The 19,085-nt window shown below is 42.5% G+C and overlaps 1 protein-coding gene across 6 annotated transcripts in view; it reads right to left on the bottom strand.

Annotated features, from left to right (window-relative positions):
- LOC140186607 (zinc finger protein 512B-like) overlaps window positions 1-19,085 on the bottom strand; it is a 133,205-nt gene that overhangs the window by 13,853 nt on the left and 100,267 nt on the right. For all 6 annotated transcript variants that reach the window (XM_072240964.1, XM_072241001.1, XM_072240981.1 and 3 more), the window contains 3 exons: window positions 17,732-17,926; window positions 16,357-16,458; window positions 295-357 (listed from right to left, as the gene is read on the bottom strand). In XM_072240964.1, the coding sequence (XP_072097065.1) occupies window positions 295-357; window positions 16,357-16,458; window positions 17,732-17,926 (360 nt within the window). The remainder of the gene's footprint in view (window positions 1-294; window positions 358-16,356; window positions 16,459-17,731; window positions 17,927-19,085) is intronic.

The raw sequence follows: 19,085 nt of genomic DNA, 5'->3' as shown, positions 1-19,085 counted from the left end.
GAATGATTATTTTCAATGACATCTTTCAAGCTCCAATGAACATATTTATTTTCCTCCAATTTAAGTGATAGAGAATGGTGCACATACCTGCAATTCTAGTTCTTAATTCTCCAGAACCACCTGGTTTCATGTGTGCTAGGTTTATAATTAAGCTCCACTTTAGTGCTTTGTGTAGGTTTCTTATTTTGCATACATTAGAATCAACTACTTGATTATAATATGCAATGGAGCCCAAATGAACATGTTCAAACAACTGGATTGCATGTCAGTCAAATAAGTTTATGTTCAACTGACCTTAGTGCACGTTGCTAGATGAGCTTTTAGTCCAGAAAAACTTGAGTAAATTGCTTCACAATGCTGAAACAAAGAATATGCAAGTGATTTACCTTTTAATTTACAGCAACTACAATGAGTTGAGGAGAAAACACTAAGCGAGAAGGTAAAATCAGGATCAGAGTAGGGGATACTTTTGCTGTTGTCTGTTAAAACAGTAGTTAGATCTTATTGAAACAGATCGAATATTGAAAGGCCTTCATAGACTGGATGTGGAGAAGATGTTTACTACGGTGGGGGGGGGGTGTAGTCTAAGACGAGAGGACACAGTTCAGAATGGAGGGAGGTCCATTCAGAGCAGAGATGAGGAGGAATTTCCTTAGCCAGAGACAGGTGAATTTGTGGAATTCATTGCCACAGCCAGCTGTGGAGGCCAAGTCATTGGATATATTTAAAGCAGAGTTTGATAGATTCTTGATTAGTCAAGTCATGAAGGGATACAGGGAGAATGCAGGAGAATGGAGCTGAGGGGGATTTGGATTAGCTACGATGAAATGGCAGAGCAGACTTGATGGGCCAAATGGCCTAATGCTGCTCCTATGTCTTATGATCTTATGGTCTAGTTCAAATAATGAACAAAGCAGCATATTGACAGTTAATGGCAACAGACAACTCACACACCAAGTGTGATTGCCCTAATTGTTCCTCAAGGGAGCTGAATGAACTGAAAGTAGTCAACCACATTGCTGTAGATCTGAGGTCAAGCAAGAAAAGGGATTTCTCTTCTCTGAAAGACATAGCAAGTCTGTTTGATCTTCGTAATAATTCAGTAATTAATGGTTATTCTTTTTGACGTAGCCCTTAATTTAAATTCCTTAGCTACCATAGTTTGATTTAAATTCATATACTGTATCTAGATCAATAGTCGAGTCCTCTAAATAGCTGTCCAGTAACTTACCTGCTTTGCTGCCATTCTCCTTATCTAGTAGACTAGACTATCCTTTGTTCAGTTAGGAATGTTAAAAAACAGGAATATTCAAACATTCTTGTACAATTCAAGATTCCGGGAAAAAGGCCTTATCTTTGCATAGCACAAGTAGAGATATAATAAAATTTTAAGATGGATATTGCCTAAAATGTCACTTTGAATACTGATTCTTCACGTGCACTTTTCATACAGTCGGTCGCTTTCAATATTATTGAAATATATTCCAATGTAACCTGACTATTGCTTATAACCTTTTTAGATTGATGGGTAAGACAATGCTTATACTGATGGATAATTTTTGACAGAATTAAATTTGTACGCACACTGGCAGAATAGGATATTGTTTGGATAAAATAACAATGGCACCCACTCTGAATATGATCATGAGATAAAACTATAATATCCCACCACTGGTTAAGAGAAGCATGAAAAGATTGTGATGTTTCCCTTGTACTTAGAGCTATTTGTGGTTCTAAAATATGCAAAACTTTTAATGGTAAATAGCAAAAATGTTAATAGCAAAGAACATTAATAAGTGGTATATACTTGAAGTGATCAAGGGAAGAATTACAGATAAAAATCCGGTATTTTTCAGCCAAAACATTATTAGAAATTGTAAGGTTAAACAGGTGGTCACTTAAGACACAGACTTTCGAGAGAATTTTAACTTCTTATGTTCACCTCTGACAGGAAAGTTGTACGATTGAAATTAAAATGGTACGTGAAATGATCCTACCAAAATTCTAATTTGTTCCCACCACCACATTTACGTTAAAAAGACTGATATAAGAAAGGAATTGTCCCTGCCCAGGACCTTATTTAAACATCATGTTATTTTTTGAAAAATGCTAATTTAACCAATGCTGCAACTAAAATTCACACTGCTTCAGGCTCAGTCCTGGACCACAAGAACTTTTGACAGTTTTTTGAAAAATGAAAGTTGATTCTGAGTTGCACAGTGCTAGGGGTTCTTTCTGATCCCACAATAATTCATTGGCCTCCTGTGCTGAAGAAATTGCCCAATTTTGCAAATTCTCCTTTCATTTGCCTTTTTGTTGTGCTTCCAGGTAATTTCAGAGGTTTCTGGTAACTCTACACAAAGTAAATTGCAGAAGTGATGGTTTTAATATCTACGTGGCCAGAGACAGGGAGAGCAAGTAACAAAGGTGTTGAGGTCAGTATAGATCAGCCATGCACATACATGAATGGTTAGGCAGAACTGAAAGATCTGGTGGACAATTGCTTCTATTTTCTCATGTGCAGACATGAAGATAGAACAAAAATCAGCATGGGTCAGCAAAGAAAGAAACAACAGAAAGACTTGGCAAAGAATAAAGTAAGTTATAAATTAAATGAGATTGGAAGACAGAAAGCGAAAATAGAGAGCATCCATAGATCTAAGGCTGCCAAACGCATAAAAGATTGGAAGCCTGAAGCAGGGATGTATATGGGACAAGTGTTCCCATATATAGAGCCTTGTAAAAATATTCAGCTCCCAATCCTTGTTCACATAAATGAGTATTACTACCAAGGATTTTGATCAACTTAACTGAGAATTTTTATTTGTGAATCACGTGCTCCTTTTTTCACAGTAGAGCCCTAAAACAGGGAAAATTGTAAAGCATGAAAAACTAAAAATTCAAAAACTTAAATGTCAGCAGTTCAAAGGCATTCTTCCCCCTTTGTTCAGTATTTTGTTGAACCATCTCTCGCAGCTATTACAACCAGTAGTCTTTTTGGTTAAGTCTCTATTAGCTTTGTACAACGTGATGCAACAAGATTTGCTTATTCCTCCTTGAAAAATTGCTCAAGCTGTGCCAGGTTAGTTAGGAAGCAATGGTGGAAAGCAATCTTAAGGACTTGCCAGAGATGTTTGATGGGGTTAAGAAAAGAACTCTTGACTGGGCCATTCAAGAATATTAATTTTCTTCATTTGAAACCACTCCATGGTTGTGCTGGCACTGTTCTTTGAGTCGTTGTCTTGTTGAAAGATGAACTTCCTCCCCAGATTAAGCTTTCTAGCAAAGGCTAGCAGGTTTTTTTTTATCCTGGATCTCTCTGTATTTAGAAGCATTCACCTTCCCATTAACCCTGCAGCTGAAAAGCTTTCCTATAGCATAATGCTACCCCCACCATAATTTATATTAGGGATGGTTTTAACTGGTTGATGTGTAGTATTAGATTTACACCACACGTACCACTTAGTGTTGAGGTCAAAATGTTCAACTTTAGTCTCATCCGACCACAAGAGCTTCTTCCACGTCTGTTCACAGTATTTTCCAAGGGTTGCTTTGCAAAATTTTTACGGAAATGGATATATTTTTTAAACCAGGTATTCTTCCTTACCAATCTTCCGTAAGTACCCTTTTTGTGCAAGGCCTTAGAGATTGTGGAGCCATGAACTTCATCTCTAGTTGCGGCCACTGACTTCTGCAATTCACTTAGAATGACTGTTGGCCTCACAGTAGCCTCCCTTACAAGTGCCATTCTTCTCTGGTGAGGGGTGGTTTGACCTAGGTAGTATGGCAGTGGTTTCATGTCATTTCCACTTTTTCCATGAAGGACTGCACTGAGCTCTGAGATATGTTCAATATCTTTGAGAAGGTCTTATACCCTTCCCCAGATTTGTGCTTCTTTATTATCATTTCTCTGACTTGAATTGAATGCTCTTTTGTTTTCACTTTGGTTTGATTTCTTGGAAATCTACCATACTTAAAGAGAGTGGGGGGTATTTATTCAAGCGATCCTCCAATTTTCTATATCAACAAATTGGGTGAGTTGGTAAGGTAATATACAGTATTGCACGTGAGGAAATTCAAACCAGTAATTACAATGGGGATTAATACTTTTTCAGCCTCATAATTTTGAATTTAATTATTAGTAAACTGCTGACAGGTTTTGGATTTTCCTTTTGATTTGACATGATGCACAATGTTTTGTAGATTAACTCAAAAAAACCTGACTTCAAATGAGACAGTAAAATGTAAAAATAGTTGAGTGAGCTGAATATTTTTTTCAAGGCACTGTAGAAGATGGTCTTTATAATGCGAAAAATACAGGGTTGGAATATTAACTACAGATTGAAGACAATTAGGAAATGCTTTTAGGGAATGAGACAGGCCAAATCTCAGAAGTTTGTGTAGGGAAACACTTGGCATCCAGTAATCACAATCCTATTAGTTTCAAAGTAAATATGCTAAAAGATAGGTCTGGCCCATAGGTTGAGATGATAAATTTGAGAAAGACCAATTTTGACGGTATCAAAAAGGATTTGGCAAGTGTGAGTTGTCACTGGCTGATTTCTGGCAAAGGTGTACTTGGTAGGTGGGAGGCCTTCAAAAGTGAAATTTTGAGAGTACAAAGCTTGTGTGTGCCTGTTAGAATAAAAGGTAAAGATAACAAATGTGGGGAACCTTGGTTTTCAAGAGATATTGAGGCTCTGGTTAAGAAAAAAAGGAGAAAGAAAGAAATCAGGTGGGCTAAAAGAAAGTATGAGGTTGCTGTAGCAGACAGGGTGAATGAGAATCCTAAGGATACAGTTAATTACAGGGAATGACTACGACCAAGAGCTGGGATAAGAGGCTCTGAGTGTCCAGTGTGATGGTCTGGGAGAGCGTTTTCCAGCATTAAAGGTTTACGAGTCCACCAAGCAAAGTTGAAGTGCTATTCCATCCCAGTGGATGAAGATGAGATTACTTCACCAAGCACAGATGATGTGGTCTTTTCAACCACTCATTCACAAGCCACAGCGATTCGCTCTGAAGAGAGTCATAGAACATAGAATAGTACAGCACAGTACAGGCCCTTCGGCCACAGTGTTGTGCCGACCCTCAAATCCTGCCTCCCATATAAGCCCCCACCTTAAATTCCTCCATATACCTGTCTAGTAGTCTCTTAAACTTCACTAGTGTATCTGCCTCCACCACTGACTCAGGCAGTGCATTCCATGCACCAACCACTCTCTGAGTAAAAAACCTTCCTCTAATATCCCCATTGAACTTTCCACCCTTTACCTTAAAGCCATGTCCTCTTGTATTGAGCAGTGGTGCCCTGGGGAAGAGGCGCTGGCTATCCACTCTATCTATTCCTCTTATTATCTTGTACACCTCTATCATAGAAACATAGAAACATAGAAAATAGGTGCAGGAGTGGGCCATTCCGCCCTTCGAGCCTGCACCACCATTCAGTATGATCACGGCTGATCATCCAACTCAGAACCCTGTACCAGCCTTCCCCCCATACTCCCTAATCCCTTTAGCCACAAGGGCCATATCTAACTCCTTCTATCTCCTCTCATCCTCCTTCTCTCCAAAGAGTAAAGCCCTAGCTCCCTTAATCTCTGACCATAATCCATACTTTCTAAACCAGGCAGCATCCTGGTAAATCTCCTCTGTACCCTTTCCAATGCTTCCACATCCTTCCTATAGTGAGGTGACCAGAACTGGACACATTACTCCAAGTGTGGCCTAACCAGAGTTTTATAGAGCTGCATCGCGACTCTTAAACTCTATCCCTCGACTTATGAAAGCTAACACCCCATAAGCTTTAACTACCCTATCCACCTGTGAGGCAACTTTCAGGGATCTGTGGACATGTACCCCCAGATCCCTCTGCTCCTCCACACTACCAAGTATCCTGCCATTTACTTTGTACTCTGCCTTGGAGTTTGTCCTTCCAAAGTGTACCACCTCACACTTCTCCGGGTTGAACTCCATCTGCCACTTCTCAGCCCACTTCTGCATCCTATCAATGTCTCTCTGCAATCTTTGACAATCCTCTACACTACCTACAACACCACCAACCTTTGTGTCGTATGCAAACTTGCCAACCCACCCTTCTACCCCCACATCCAGGTCGTTAATAAAAATCATGAAAAGTTGAGGTCCCAGAACAGATCCTTGTGGGACACCACTAGTCACAATCCTCCAATATGAATGTACTCCCTCCACCACCACCCTCTGCCTTCTGCAGGCAAGCCAATTCTGAATCCACCTGGCCAAACTTCCCTGGATACCATGCCTTCTAACTTTCTGAATAAGCCTACTGTGTGGAACTTTGTCAAATGCCTTACTAAAATCCATATAGATCACATCCACTGCACTACCCTCATCTATATGCCTGGTCACCTCCTCAAAGAACTCTATCAGGCTTGTTAGACACGATCTGCCCTTCACAAAGCCATGCTGACTGTCCCTGATCAGACCACGATTCTCCAAATGCCTATAGATCCTATCTCTAAGAATCTTTTCCGACAGCTTTCCCACCACAGACGTAAGGCTCACTGGTCTATAATTACCAGGACTATCTCTACTACCTTTTCTGAACAAGGGGACAACATTCGCCTCCCTCCAATCCTCCGGTACCATTCCTGTGGACAACGAGGACATAAAGATCCTAGTCAGAGGCTCAGCAATCTCTTCTCTTGCCTCGTGGAGCAGCCTGGGGAATATTCCGTCAGGCCCCGGGGATTTATCTGTCCTAATGTATTTTAACAACTCCAGCACCTGCTCTCCCTTAATATCAACATGCTCCAGAACATCAACCTCACTCATATTGTCCTCACCATTATCAAGTTCTCTCTGATTGGTGAATACCGAAGAGAAGTATTCATTGAGGACCTCGCTCACTTCCACAGCCTCCAGGCACATCTTCCCACCTTTATCTCTAATCGGTCCTACCTTCACTCCTGTCATCCTTTTTTTCTTCACATAATTGAAGAATGCCTTGGGGTTTTCCTTTACCCTACTCGCCAAGGCCTTCTCATGCCCCCTTCTTGCTCTTCTTAGCCCCTTCTTAAGCTCCTTTCTTGCTTCCCTATCTTCCTCAATAGACCCATCTGATCCTTGCTTCCTAAACCTCAGGTATGCTGCCTTCTTCCACCTGACTAGATTTTCCACCTCACTTGTCACCCATGGTTCCTTCACCCTACCATTCTTTATCTTCCTCACCGGGACAAATTTATCCCTAACATCCCGCAAGAGATCTCTAAGCATCGACCACATGTGCATAGTACATTTCCCTGCAAAAACATCATCCCAACTCACACCCGCAAGTTCTAGCCTTATAGGCTCATAATTTGCCTTTCCACAATTAAAAATTTTCCTGTCCTGTCTGGTTCTATCCTTTTCCATGATAATGCTAAAGGCCAGGGAACAGTGGTCACTGTCCCCCAGATGCTCACCCACTGAGAGATCTGTGACCTGACCCAGTTCATTACCTTGTACTAGATCTAGTATGGCATTCCCCCTGGTCGGCCTGTCCACATACTGTGACAGGAATCCATCCTGGACACACTTAACAAACTCTGCCCCATCTAAACCCTTGGAACAAATCAGGTGCCAATCAATATTAGGGAAGTTAAAGTCACCCATGATAACAACCCTGTTATTTCTGCACCTTTCCAAAATCTGCCTCCCAATCTGCTCCTCTGTATCTCTGCTGCTACCAGGGGGCCTATAGAATACCCCCAATAGAGTAACTGCTCCCTTCCTGTTCCTGACTTCCACCCATACTGACTCAAAAGAGGATCCTGTTACATTACCCACCCCTTCTGTAGTTGTAATAGTATCCCTGACCAGTAATGCCACCCCTCCTCCCCTTTTTCCGCCCTCTCTATCCCTTTTAAAGCAATGAAATCCAGGAATATTGAGAATCCATTCCTGCCCTGGTGCCAGCCAAGTCTCTGTAATGGCCACTACATTATAATTCCACGTATGTATCCAAGCTCTCAGTTCATCACCTTTGTTCCTGATGCTTCTTACATTGAGGTACACACATTTCAGCCCTTCTACCTTACTGTCTTTACACCGTTTATTCTGCTTCTCTTTCTTCAAAGCCTCTCTATATGTTAGATCTGGCTTTACTCCATGCACTTCTTTCACTGCTGTATCACTCTGGGTCCCATCCCCCTCACAAATTAGTTTAAACCCTCCCGAACCATGCTAGCAAACCTACCTGCAAGGATAATCCCCCCCCCCCACCCCGGAGTTCAGGTGCAACCCATCCAATCTGTAAAGGTCCCACCTTTCCCAGAAGAGATCCCAGTGATCTAAAAATCTAAAACCCTGCTCCCTGCACCAACTCCTCAGCCACGCATTCAGCTGCCATCTCCTCCAATTCTTACCATCACTGTCACGTAGCACTGGCAGCAATCCTGAGAACGCCACCCTTGAGGTCCTGTTCTTCAGCCTTCTGCCTCGTTCCCGAAACTCACACTTCAGGACCTCATCCCTCTTCCTGCCTATGTCATTGGTCCCAACATGTATCACGACTTCTGGTTGCTTTCCCTCTCGTACCAGGATGTCGTGCACCCGGTCAGAGACATCCCGGACCCTGGCACCCGGGAGGCAACAAACCATGCGGGTCTCCTTCTCACGTCCACAAAATCTCCTGTCTGCTCCCCTGACTATAATAGAGTCTCCGATAATGACAGCTCTCCTCTTCTCCGTCCCACCCTCCTGCACCACAGGGTCAGACTCAATGCCAGAGGCCCTGCCACCGTGGCTCACACCTGGTCAGTCGTCCCCGCCAACAGCATCCAGGACGGTAAACTTATTATTCAGGGGAATGGCTACAGGGGTGCTCTGCACTACCTGTCTGCTCACCTTCGCTTTCCCCCCTCTGACTGTCACCCAACAACCTGCTTCCAACAGCCTAGGTGTTACTACCTCCCTGTAGCTCTCATCTATGACTGCCTCATTCTCCCTTATGAGTCGAAGGTCATCCAGCTGCTGCTCCAGATTCCTGAAATGGTCTTCCAGATCACCCATCCGTATGCTCTTCTGGCAGATGTGACTCTGCGGGAGAGGGGCGTTCCCCCAAGACTGCCACACCTCACATGAGAGGCACATCACCATCTCAGGAGACATTGTAAAAACTAACTGCGAGCTAGCTTGTCCTCCGCCTCTTCACGTTGAAGCTTCTCGAGTCAAAGCCTCAAAGCTCCACTCCTTCACTGGCCCACTCACGCACTGGCCGCTTCGCTTGAGCTATCCCTCTAGTTATCTGTTTGAGCTTTTCAAAATGTTTGGTCACCTGACCTCGACTGCCCAATCAGCTGCTTTCTGCTGAGTCTGAGCTGTTCAAATCTTGATCGTCTAATCAACAGCTTTCTGCAGATCTATTCAAATCTTGATCGACTTGATTGCACAGACCAACTGCCAAAACTGCCAGAATCTCTCGAGTCAAAGCCTCAAAGCTCCACTCCTTCACTGGCCCACTCACGCACTGGCCGCTTCGCTTGAGCTATCCCATACTCCAGGTCAGAGGAGAGATAACCCAGGTCAGGTTTCAGACCACAGTAGCCAGGTAGATCCTTCTCATGATAGCGGTGGTGTGGAGGTAGAGAAGAAGAGGAAGGTCAAGTGGCCAGCAATGGCAGATGAGAAGGCTTGGCGTGTATTTGATGATGAGGATATCAGTATGATGTTGGAGAACACTGTCAGGAGAACATCAAAGAGAAAGTTTAACCAAATTCCCCTGGGATCAATAAAGTATGACTATGACTTGGAAGTGATGGGCGATATGATTTACGATGTTGGAAAGTACAGGTTTGGTTTGGTTGAGTTGAAGAAAGCAAAGCCTACTCAGCAACCAAGCAGGTGCCTGAAGGAGATTAGTAGGTTGAGGAGAGAGCTTAGATCATTGAGACAGAGGTGGAAGGTAGCAAGTGAGGGTGACAAGCCAGGGCTTGCTGATCTCTGAGAGCATTTTTGAATAAAGTTAGCATCACTCCATTGTGCAGGGTCACAACATAAAAAGAGAAAGAAGAGAGGGAAGGCAAGAAAGTCATTCTTTGAGAACCCTCATGAGTTCACAAATAAACTGTTTGGACAAAGTAAGAGCGGGCAGCGTAACATCTCTCAACAAGAACTTGAGGATCACCTGGCAAGCACTTACTCTAACAAACAGCGGGAGGCTCCTTTGCTTGACATTTCAGAGCTTGTGAAGCCTACCAAGCCAGGAGTGAAGTTTGATTTGTCAGAACCCAAACTGGCAGAAGTTGAACGGTTCAACAGAAAGGCAAGGTCAGGCTCAGTGCCAGGACCTAATGGAGTGCCGTATAAGGTGTTCAAGAAGTGTGAACAGCTGAGGAAATACTTGTGGAGATTGTTAGAGGTGGTGTGGAGACAAGGTGTTGTTCCTTTGTCGTGGAGTGAGGCTGAAGGAGTATACATCCCGAAGGAAGAGAATTCTTTTACATTGAATCAGTTCCGACCAATTTCACTCCTGAATGTAGAGGGGAAGATTATGTTTGGCATTCTGGCAGAAAAAATATCTTCATTTGTGATCGAGAATGGATTAGTAAATACATCTGTGCAGAAGGCAGGAGTACCAGGCTTCCCAGGATGCCTTGAACATTCTAGTATGATATGGCATACCATCCAGGAATCAAAAAGGTTGAGAAGAAATCTGGCTGTAGTTTGGCTTGATCTGGCAAATGCATGTGGTTCTGTTCGAATGTCCTGATTGAGATTGCGATGGAATTCCTATGGATTCCTGCTAAGGTGAGGAACTTTGTTATGCAGTACTACAACGATTTCCAGATGAGGTTTTCCACTCAGCAGTTTACAACTAGGTGGCAGAGCTTGGATGCTGGAATCCCAATGGGATGTGCAATTTCACCCATCCTTTTTGTGTTAGCCATGGAGGTTATTGTAAGGGCTGCAGAATCAGTGGGACCAGGTGTCGCACTTGATGGCAGAGAGGAGTTACCACCAATACGAGCGTTCATGGATGATCTTACCCTTTTGGGTCCCAGCATGGAGGCAGTGGAAAACGTACTATCTAGACTCGAGGAGCTAATGGATTGGGGAAAAATGAAGTTCAAGACCAAGAAGTCAAGGAGCCTTGTTCTTAGGAGAGGAAAGCTGGTTGACTTTCATTTTACCCTTTGTGGAGAGGAGATTCCATCCATTCAGAACCAACTAGTTAAGAGTCTCGGGCGATGGTACACAGAGGAGCTGACAGACACCAAGAGGGTTCATGAGACAGCAGAACAGATCAGCAGAGGTCTGATGTCTGTTGACGAGTGTGGCTTGCCTGGCAAGTTGAAGTTGGGGTGCTTGCAGTACGGACTGATGCCACGGATAATGTGGCCACTAACTGCCTATGAAGTAGCAATGTCCCATGTTGAGGCAAATGGAACGGAAGGTCAACAAGTATGTGAAGAAGTGGCTTGGAGTACCGAGCAGCCTCACCAATGTTGCAATCCACAGTAGCCAGACAAAGCTTACCATCCCAGTGCAATCCCTTGTTGAGGAGGTCAAGGTAGCCAAGGTAAGATCATTCTTGATGCTTCGAGACTCAAAAGACCCTGTCATCAAGAACACCCAGTCAGATGTGAGATCAGGCAGGAAGTGGTCAGCCCATGTAGTTGATGAGGCTGAGTCTAGATTGAAGCACAAGGAGACGGTTGGGGCTATCCAGCCAGGCCGCCAGGGACCTGGATGGACAACCCACAAGTGGTGGTCATCTTCTACGGGTAAGGAGCGCCATGAGCTTGTGACACAAGAAATACGAGAGGTAGAAGAGGAGAAGAGGTTAACTAAAACAGCTGGCCTGGCCAAACAAGGAGCTTGGACCCGGTGGGAAAGTGTTGAACAACGACATCTATCTTGGAATGTTCTGTGGCAGATGGAACCACTCCGCATTTCTTTTCTATGCAGAGCAGCGTACGATCTGCTCCCAACACCTGCCAACCTCACCACCTGGTATGAAGATAAGACGGACAGGTGTGCTGCTTGTGGTGAGAGGGAACACTTCAACATATCTTGAGTGCATGCAGAGTCAATCTTTCCAGCGGCATGTACACTTGGAGACATAACAACGTTCTCAAAGTTGTAACAGAAGCGGTTGAGCAGAGAGTACTGCAACACAACTTATTTCATGCCCCATGCTGCACAGAACATCGCATATCATTTGTGAAAGAAGGCTCCAAGTCAAGGGTGTACAGCGCAGGCGCGCGATCAAGCATACTTTCTTCAGCCAATGATTGGTGTGTCAAGGCTGACCTGGACGGGAAAGGCAGTTTCCTGGAGCAAATAGCTTTCACAACATTGCGTCCAGATATAATCATATGGTCTGACACCAGCAGAGAAGTGGTTATTGGTGAACTCACAGTCCCCTGGGAAGACAACATCGATGAAGCCCATGAGCGCAAGTTAACCAAGTATGCAGAATTAAGATCAGAGTGCAGAGACAGAGGGTGTAAGGTCTCATGCTATCCATTCGAAGTAGGCTGCCTTGGGTTTATTGCGTTCACTCTCCAGAAGTGGCTGCCTGACCTTGGCTTCACTAGAAGAGAGATCAAGTCAACCAGCAGGGCTGTAGCTGAGGCAGCAGAGAAAGGATCAGCATGGGTATGGACCAAGTATGTCCAGAGGGGCAGATAGTCAGACAGTGTATACATATCTTGCAGACCCTTCAGTAGTTGCATAGACACCTGAAGAGCAGACTATCTGTTGGACGGAAGTGATCAACAACTCTGATAGAGGCAGATGCCAAGTGTTTAAGCTCACCAGTGGGAGATGGTGCTTTAGCACTGCTGGCCCACCACCTTGAGGGAGTCTTGATCATAAGCGGGCCGAAACTCCTGAAGACAGGTAGCAGATCAACTGATGATCCCACTGGTGATAGCACATGACAGTTAACATCTTAGTCCACGTGTATTCTGTAACTCAGGGATTCTACAAATACGTTAAGAGTAAAAGAATTACAAGGGACAAAATTATTCCTCTGGAAGATCAGAATGGTAATCCATGTGTAGATCCAAAAAAGGTTGGTGAGATCTGAAATGAATTTTTTTTGCATCTGTATTCACTCAGGAGATGGTCACAGAGTCTATAGACGTAAGGCAAAGCAGCATCAACTTCATAGACCTTATACAGATTACAGAGGAGGTGGCGTTTGCTGTCCTGAGGCAAATTAGGATGGATAAATTCCCAGGGCCTAACAAGGTGTTCCCTCAGACCCTGCGGGAGGCAAGTGCAGAAACTGCTGGGGCCCTAGCTGAAATATTTAAATCATCCTTAGTGACAGGTGAGTACCAGAGGATTGGAGGATAGCTATTTAAAAAAGGCGCTAAAAAAAACGAGGAAATTATAGGTCAGGTAGTGGGAAAGTTATTGGAAGGTATTCTAAGGGACTGGATATACAAGTATTTGGATAAGCAAGGAATGATTACGGATAGTCAATATGGCTTTGAGCATGGTAGGTCAAGTCTAAGCAATCTTACAGAGTTTTTCGAGGAAGTTACCAGGAAAGTAGATGAAGGCAATGCAGTGGACGTTGTCTGCATGAACTTTTGGTTGTCCTGGCAGATTGTTTACCATGGTTAAGCAGTTTCATGGCTGGTTGTCAGCCCGTGCGCTCGATGATGATGAATGCTCTGTTGCTTTCTCAGTCACAAATGGGGTCAAGCAGGGACACGTGCTGGTTCCCGCCCTCGTCAGCATGATGCTCAGTGCGAATGTTGACTGGTGCATTCCACAGCAGCGAATCTGGAATCCACATCAAATACAGGAAGGATGGCAAGATGTTCAATCTGTGCAGGCTTCAAGCTGTTACTAAGGTCACAGAGATCTTGCTGAGACACTTCCTATTTGCCGGTGACTGTGCTCTTAATGCAAGCTCTGAGTATGACATGCAGGACGTCATCGACAAATTTTCCACTGCATGTGATAACTTCGGTCGTCTCACCATCATGCCCCAGGCAGCCGCAGATCATTCCCCTCTGTGGAGCTATCCATCTCAGTGAACGACCAGCTGCTCCAGTCAGTCAACAAGTTCACGTATCTTGGTAGCATCCTCTCAAAGCAGTTTACATTGACGATGAGGTCAGCTGCAGGTTCGCCAAGGCTAGTGCCAATTTTGGGAGACTACATAACACTGTCTGGGGGTGAAGGGGAAATACTATGAAGACCAAGCTGAAAGTCTACCGTGCTGTCATCCTACCCACCCTCCTCTACGTGTGTGACAAGTGGATAGTGAGACATGCGTGTAGACTGAACCACTTCCACTCATCATGCCTATGGAAGATCATGAAAACCAGTTGGCAAGACAGAATTCCTGACAGGGAAGTGCTGTCTGCAGCAGACATGCCCACCGTCCACACATTGCTGATGAAACAGGTGGGCAGGCCACATCATCAGAATGTCAGATGATTGCCTCTCCAAGTAAATGTTCTCTGGGAAACTGTCCACAGGGAAGCGCTCTCCTGGTGGTCAGCGAAAACGATTCAAGGGTACACTCAAGACTTCACTCAAGGCCCTTGAGGTTGATCACATTTCCTGGGAACATGTAGCCTTGAATCTCTCATCCTGGCACAGACCTCTCGATAAAGGTGGCATCAAAGCTGAAAAGAAGTACAATGCTGAAGCAAGAAGGAAATGACAACAGCGGAAAGAACGAGCAGCAGGCACTTCAAATACAGAACCTTCACATTCTTGCCCCACATCTGGGAGGTACTTCCTAGCCTGGATTGGACTCATCAGCCACCTTCAGACACACAAATAACAACCACACCCACCCAAGGATGTCAGTGGTCTCATCGCTCGCGATGAACATGCACACACATGGACTTTAGCAAAGCATCTGATAAGGTCCCACATGGGAGGTTGGTCAAGAAGGTTCAGTCGCTTGGCATTCAAGATGAGGCACTAAATTGAATTTGACATTAGCTTTGTAGGAGAAGACAGAGAGTGGTAGTAGATGGTTGCATCTCAGACTGGAGGCCCATGAGTAGTGGAGTCTCACAGGGATCAATGCTGGATCCATTAGTGTTTGTCATCTATATCAACGGTCTGGATGATAATGTGGTAAATTGGATCATGAATTTTGCAGATGACACCAAGATTAGGGATGTACTGGACAGCGAGGAAGGCTATCATTGGCTTGCAGGGGGATCTGGATCAAAAGGAAAAATGGCAGATGAAATTCAATGCAGACAAGTGTGAGGTGATGCACGACGGTAGGACCAACCAGGGTAAGTCTTACACAGTGAACGGTAGGGCAGTGAGCAGTACGGTGGAACAAAGGAATCTCAAAATACAGGTCTATAATACATTGAAAGTAACGTCACAGGTAGACTGTGTTTTTGGCACATTGGCCTTCATAAATCAAAGTATTGAGCACAGGAGATGTGACGTTATGATGAAGTTGTTTGTGACATTGGTAAGGCCCAATTTGGCGTATTGTGTGCAGTTTTGGTCACCTACCTACAAGATGGATATAAGTAAAGTTGAAAGAATACAGAGAAAATTCACAAGGATGTTGCTGGGTCTGGAGGACCTGAGTTATAAAGAAAGACTGAAAAGGTTAGGACTTCATTCCCAGGAACGTAGAAGATTGAGAGAAGATTAGACAGAGGTATCCTCAATTATGACTGGTATAGAGAAGGTAAATGTAAGCAATCTTTTTCCACTGAGGTCTGGTGGGACCACAACCAGAGACCATGGGTGAAAGGTGAAAAGTTTACAGGGAACATGAGGGGAAATTTCTTCACTCAGAGGCTCATGAGAGCATGGAACAAGCTGCCAGCACAAGTGCTGCATCCTAGATCGATTTCAATGTTTAAGCAAAGTTTGGATAGGTATATGGATGGCAGGGATATGGAGGGCTACGGTCCCAGTGCAGGTTGATGGGAGTAGGCAGGTTACATGGTTTGGCACAGACTAGGTGGGCCGAAGACCCTTCTTCTGTACTGTACTTTTCTATGACTCTATGACAATACAGGATGTATTTATGGTCCAATAAAGCCAGGGTTGGAGATGGAGTTACTGATGAATTTGCAAACTCTGTAACACGGACCAAAGGTATTGACATCAGTCTTCCAGGTGGTTGAGCTGTGAGAAATTTCTACATGATATGCTTCAAATTATTTATTCACAACAGTTTTAAAAGTGAGTGGCTGAGGAAAATAATCAACTGGAGTAGGAGTTAAGATTGGAAGGATGGTTGAAGTTTGATGGAAAATTGATCAAAGCCTAGACGAATGTGAATACACCAAAAGATATTCAAAAAGGAAATGTTAACCTGAACACAACATACAAAATAGCACTAGTGGTGGAAATAACAAATATAAAATTAATGCTTACATTATTTGGGCAGCAGATCTGACCATTTTCTTTGACCTCGTTTTTCCAGCTTTCCAGTTGTAGGGGGTTGAATGTTGGGAATCCAGGACGAGTATACTTAAGCTGCAACAAAGTGATTACAACAACTTATGCATTAGGTTTCTTGGTTAAATATTATTCATCCCTATTACTCATACAGCAAATTGTGATGCCGTGTGATTACGAGAGCACAAGACAAATGGAATTAATATCATACAAGATGTTGCAATTGCAGGCTCCTCCACTTGGCACACCTGACCACAACTCCTTTCTCCAAATGTTTGCTATTACTTTTTCCAACAGACTAAAAACAACATGCATATTTTGCACTCCAAGACTTCATAGTGTATATTTCTAAAACGGCCTCTTAACTTCTTAACAAAACTCATTGTTAAAAACAGACACTAGGGACATAATGCTAAGATTCACTGATCATTAAAATTTAAAGACTTTTTTCCCACTCTCATAGCTTAATTGGTACTGAGCAACTAGAACTGACAGTCTACAAGAAATTCACCACCTAATGCAATAACTGCAGCCAAAAATCCCCAGCTGGATTTTCCAGAATTTTTCCTAACACTTCATGAAGGAAATTACATTTAACATTTTTATTTCCACATCTGTGAGCCCCAAAGGTAATATCCAGATAATGATGTGTAATATGTAAATTCTTTAAAAAATATTTTCATAGATTAAATCTTCTTCCAAGTGCAAGGAAGAGATAAGAGCTGAGCTAGAGCACTTGGGTAACCCAATTCAGTCAACTGGGAAAAGAAAATTCCAAATTAACCTGATTATCAAGCATTGAAGATGTGTCTGTCGTGACATTTTGGCCCATCTAACACAAATTAATTGTGTCCCTTTCCCTGGAGCATAAAAACTCGAGCAAAGTTACTGGAGTTCACACTGAATTCAACTGGAACACTTTCATGAGAGTTCATTAAAAATAGTAGTCAAAGATCTGGAAAGACTAGGGAGATAAATAAACGAATTTGAAATGGGAAAGGACGCAAAGGGATAGAGTCCAGGTGTTCTGTTGTTCATGAAATACATCATTTCAGGTTATGTAGGGTTTAAAACTAATTAGGGCAAGTTTACAAGTTTCTGCAAAATTTAAACAAAGATGCCCTCTATGAGAATTATTGTTTTTTTTCTGGTAATTTTAAAGGTATTAAATCTTCCATTCAAAATGAAGGATTTTTGCAGAATATATCAAGATATATCAATATATCTGCAAATCTGAAATTTTACACTCTATATCAATTTAAGAAAAAATAAATTTAATAAAAACATTGAAGACTTTTTATTGACATTCTTGTTCTTCACGTCACATCAATTGGAACAAATGTGCTCTTACTCTCTTGATATCTGGGACCAAGTCATCTTTATTTCTTCTTCTAGTCCAAAGTTTTGACAATTCATCTTCTGCAATTTCCTGAAGATGGAAAACAGCCACTTGAGCAGATCTTCGTCGAATACGCCCACTTGGTGTTCTCTCAAATGAGTTCTCGAACTCTTCATCAACAGATTTCTGATCAGAATCTTCTGTTGTCTGAACAATATTTTGTTAGAAAACATATCATCATTGTCATTGCTTTAAAAACACAAAATGCCTCTTTTCTCCTTTTGCAAGTCATAAATTGATAAATGACAACAAATGATAATGATTGCCAAGAAGAAAGAATATAATTTCCACAGATATGATCCTTCTCTGAGGTGACAGCCAACTACATATTACTTTAATGCACACATAAAACTTTCTGCTGTTTTTATATGCACTTAATATTTGCCACCAGGCATTAAGGTAAGGATCTATTCATAAAATATATTTTGTGAAGTGAAATCAATCAAACAGATACTGTAATCACACAAACAATACTTGATAATTTAACAGATGGAGTTTATTATGAATTATAATCCCTTAATCATGTGTATTTTGGCTTTATTGGAGAATGTTTCATGTATTAGCAGGACTCGCTATATTATTAAATAAGAAATGCTTTGCCAAAAAATGTCAGTAACAAATTGTAAAATTCAATATCCTGGTCCATACTGATATTTTGACTTGCACTCAATTTCTATAGTTGGCCTTGAACCTACAAATATCTGACTGGTGAGAAAAAATACATTGAACCAAGGTGGCAAAAACACTAAGATTCTGTTGAAAAATATGATCTCAGCTGTATAAATTTGCACTGCTGAATGCAGGATTTTTTTGGTATTTTCCATGGAAACATCTTTTGTTTAATGACAACACTCTTCCTTTCCAAGTAAAAGATTGGAATTTCAAGTCCTACTTAAAGCAATATCTGAACCTGAAGCAGTGCTACACTTTTGGAGGTGTAATTTTCTGTTGAGGTGTTAAACCAAGATTTTGTTTATAAATGATGTCATGGCACCATTTGTGTTAAGTTTCCCCATACCCTTCATTACATTCTATAAAATCAGTATAACTAAAACAGTGAACCTAGTCAGTAGTCTCACTCCTCTATATCACTCATCCATTTAATGCATATATTGGCTAGCATTTAACCTAGATTTCAACCCTTCAAAAGTACTTAATTAGGTATCTTTCATTGAATAAAATGTTGTTCTCTTTTTAATATCATCATATATCATTACCAGCAACAGATATATACATATACTGTATGTGATGGGGTGATACGGAGGGAGCTTGCATATTTAAAGAAAATATATGTCTGAAAAATAAA

This window comes from Mobula birostris, chromosome 2, assembly GCF_030028105.1.
Source record: "Mobula birostris isolate sMobBir1 chromosome 2, sMobBir1.hap1, whole genome shotgun sequence".
Taxonomy (NCBI): Eukaryota; Metazoa; Chordata; class Chondrichthyes; order Myliobatiformes; family Myliobatidae; genus Mobula; species Mobula birostris.
The sequence above is the reverse complement of the archived record's forward strand: the minus strand, read 5'-3'. Positions and strand labels throughout refer to the sequence as shown.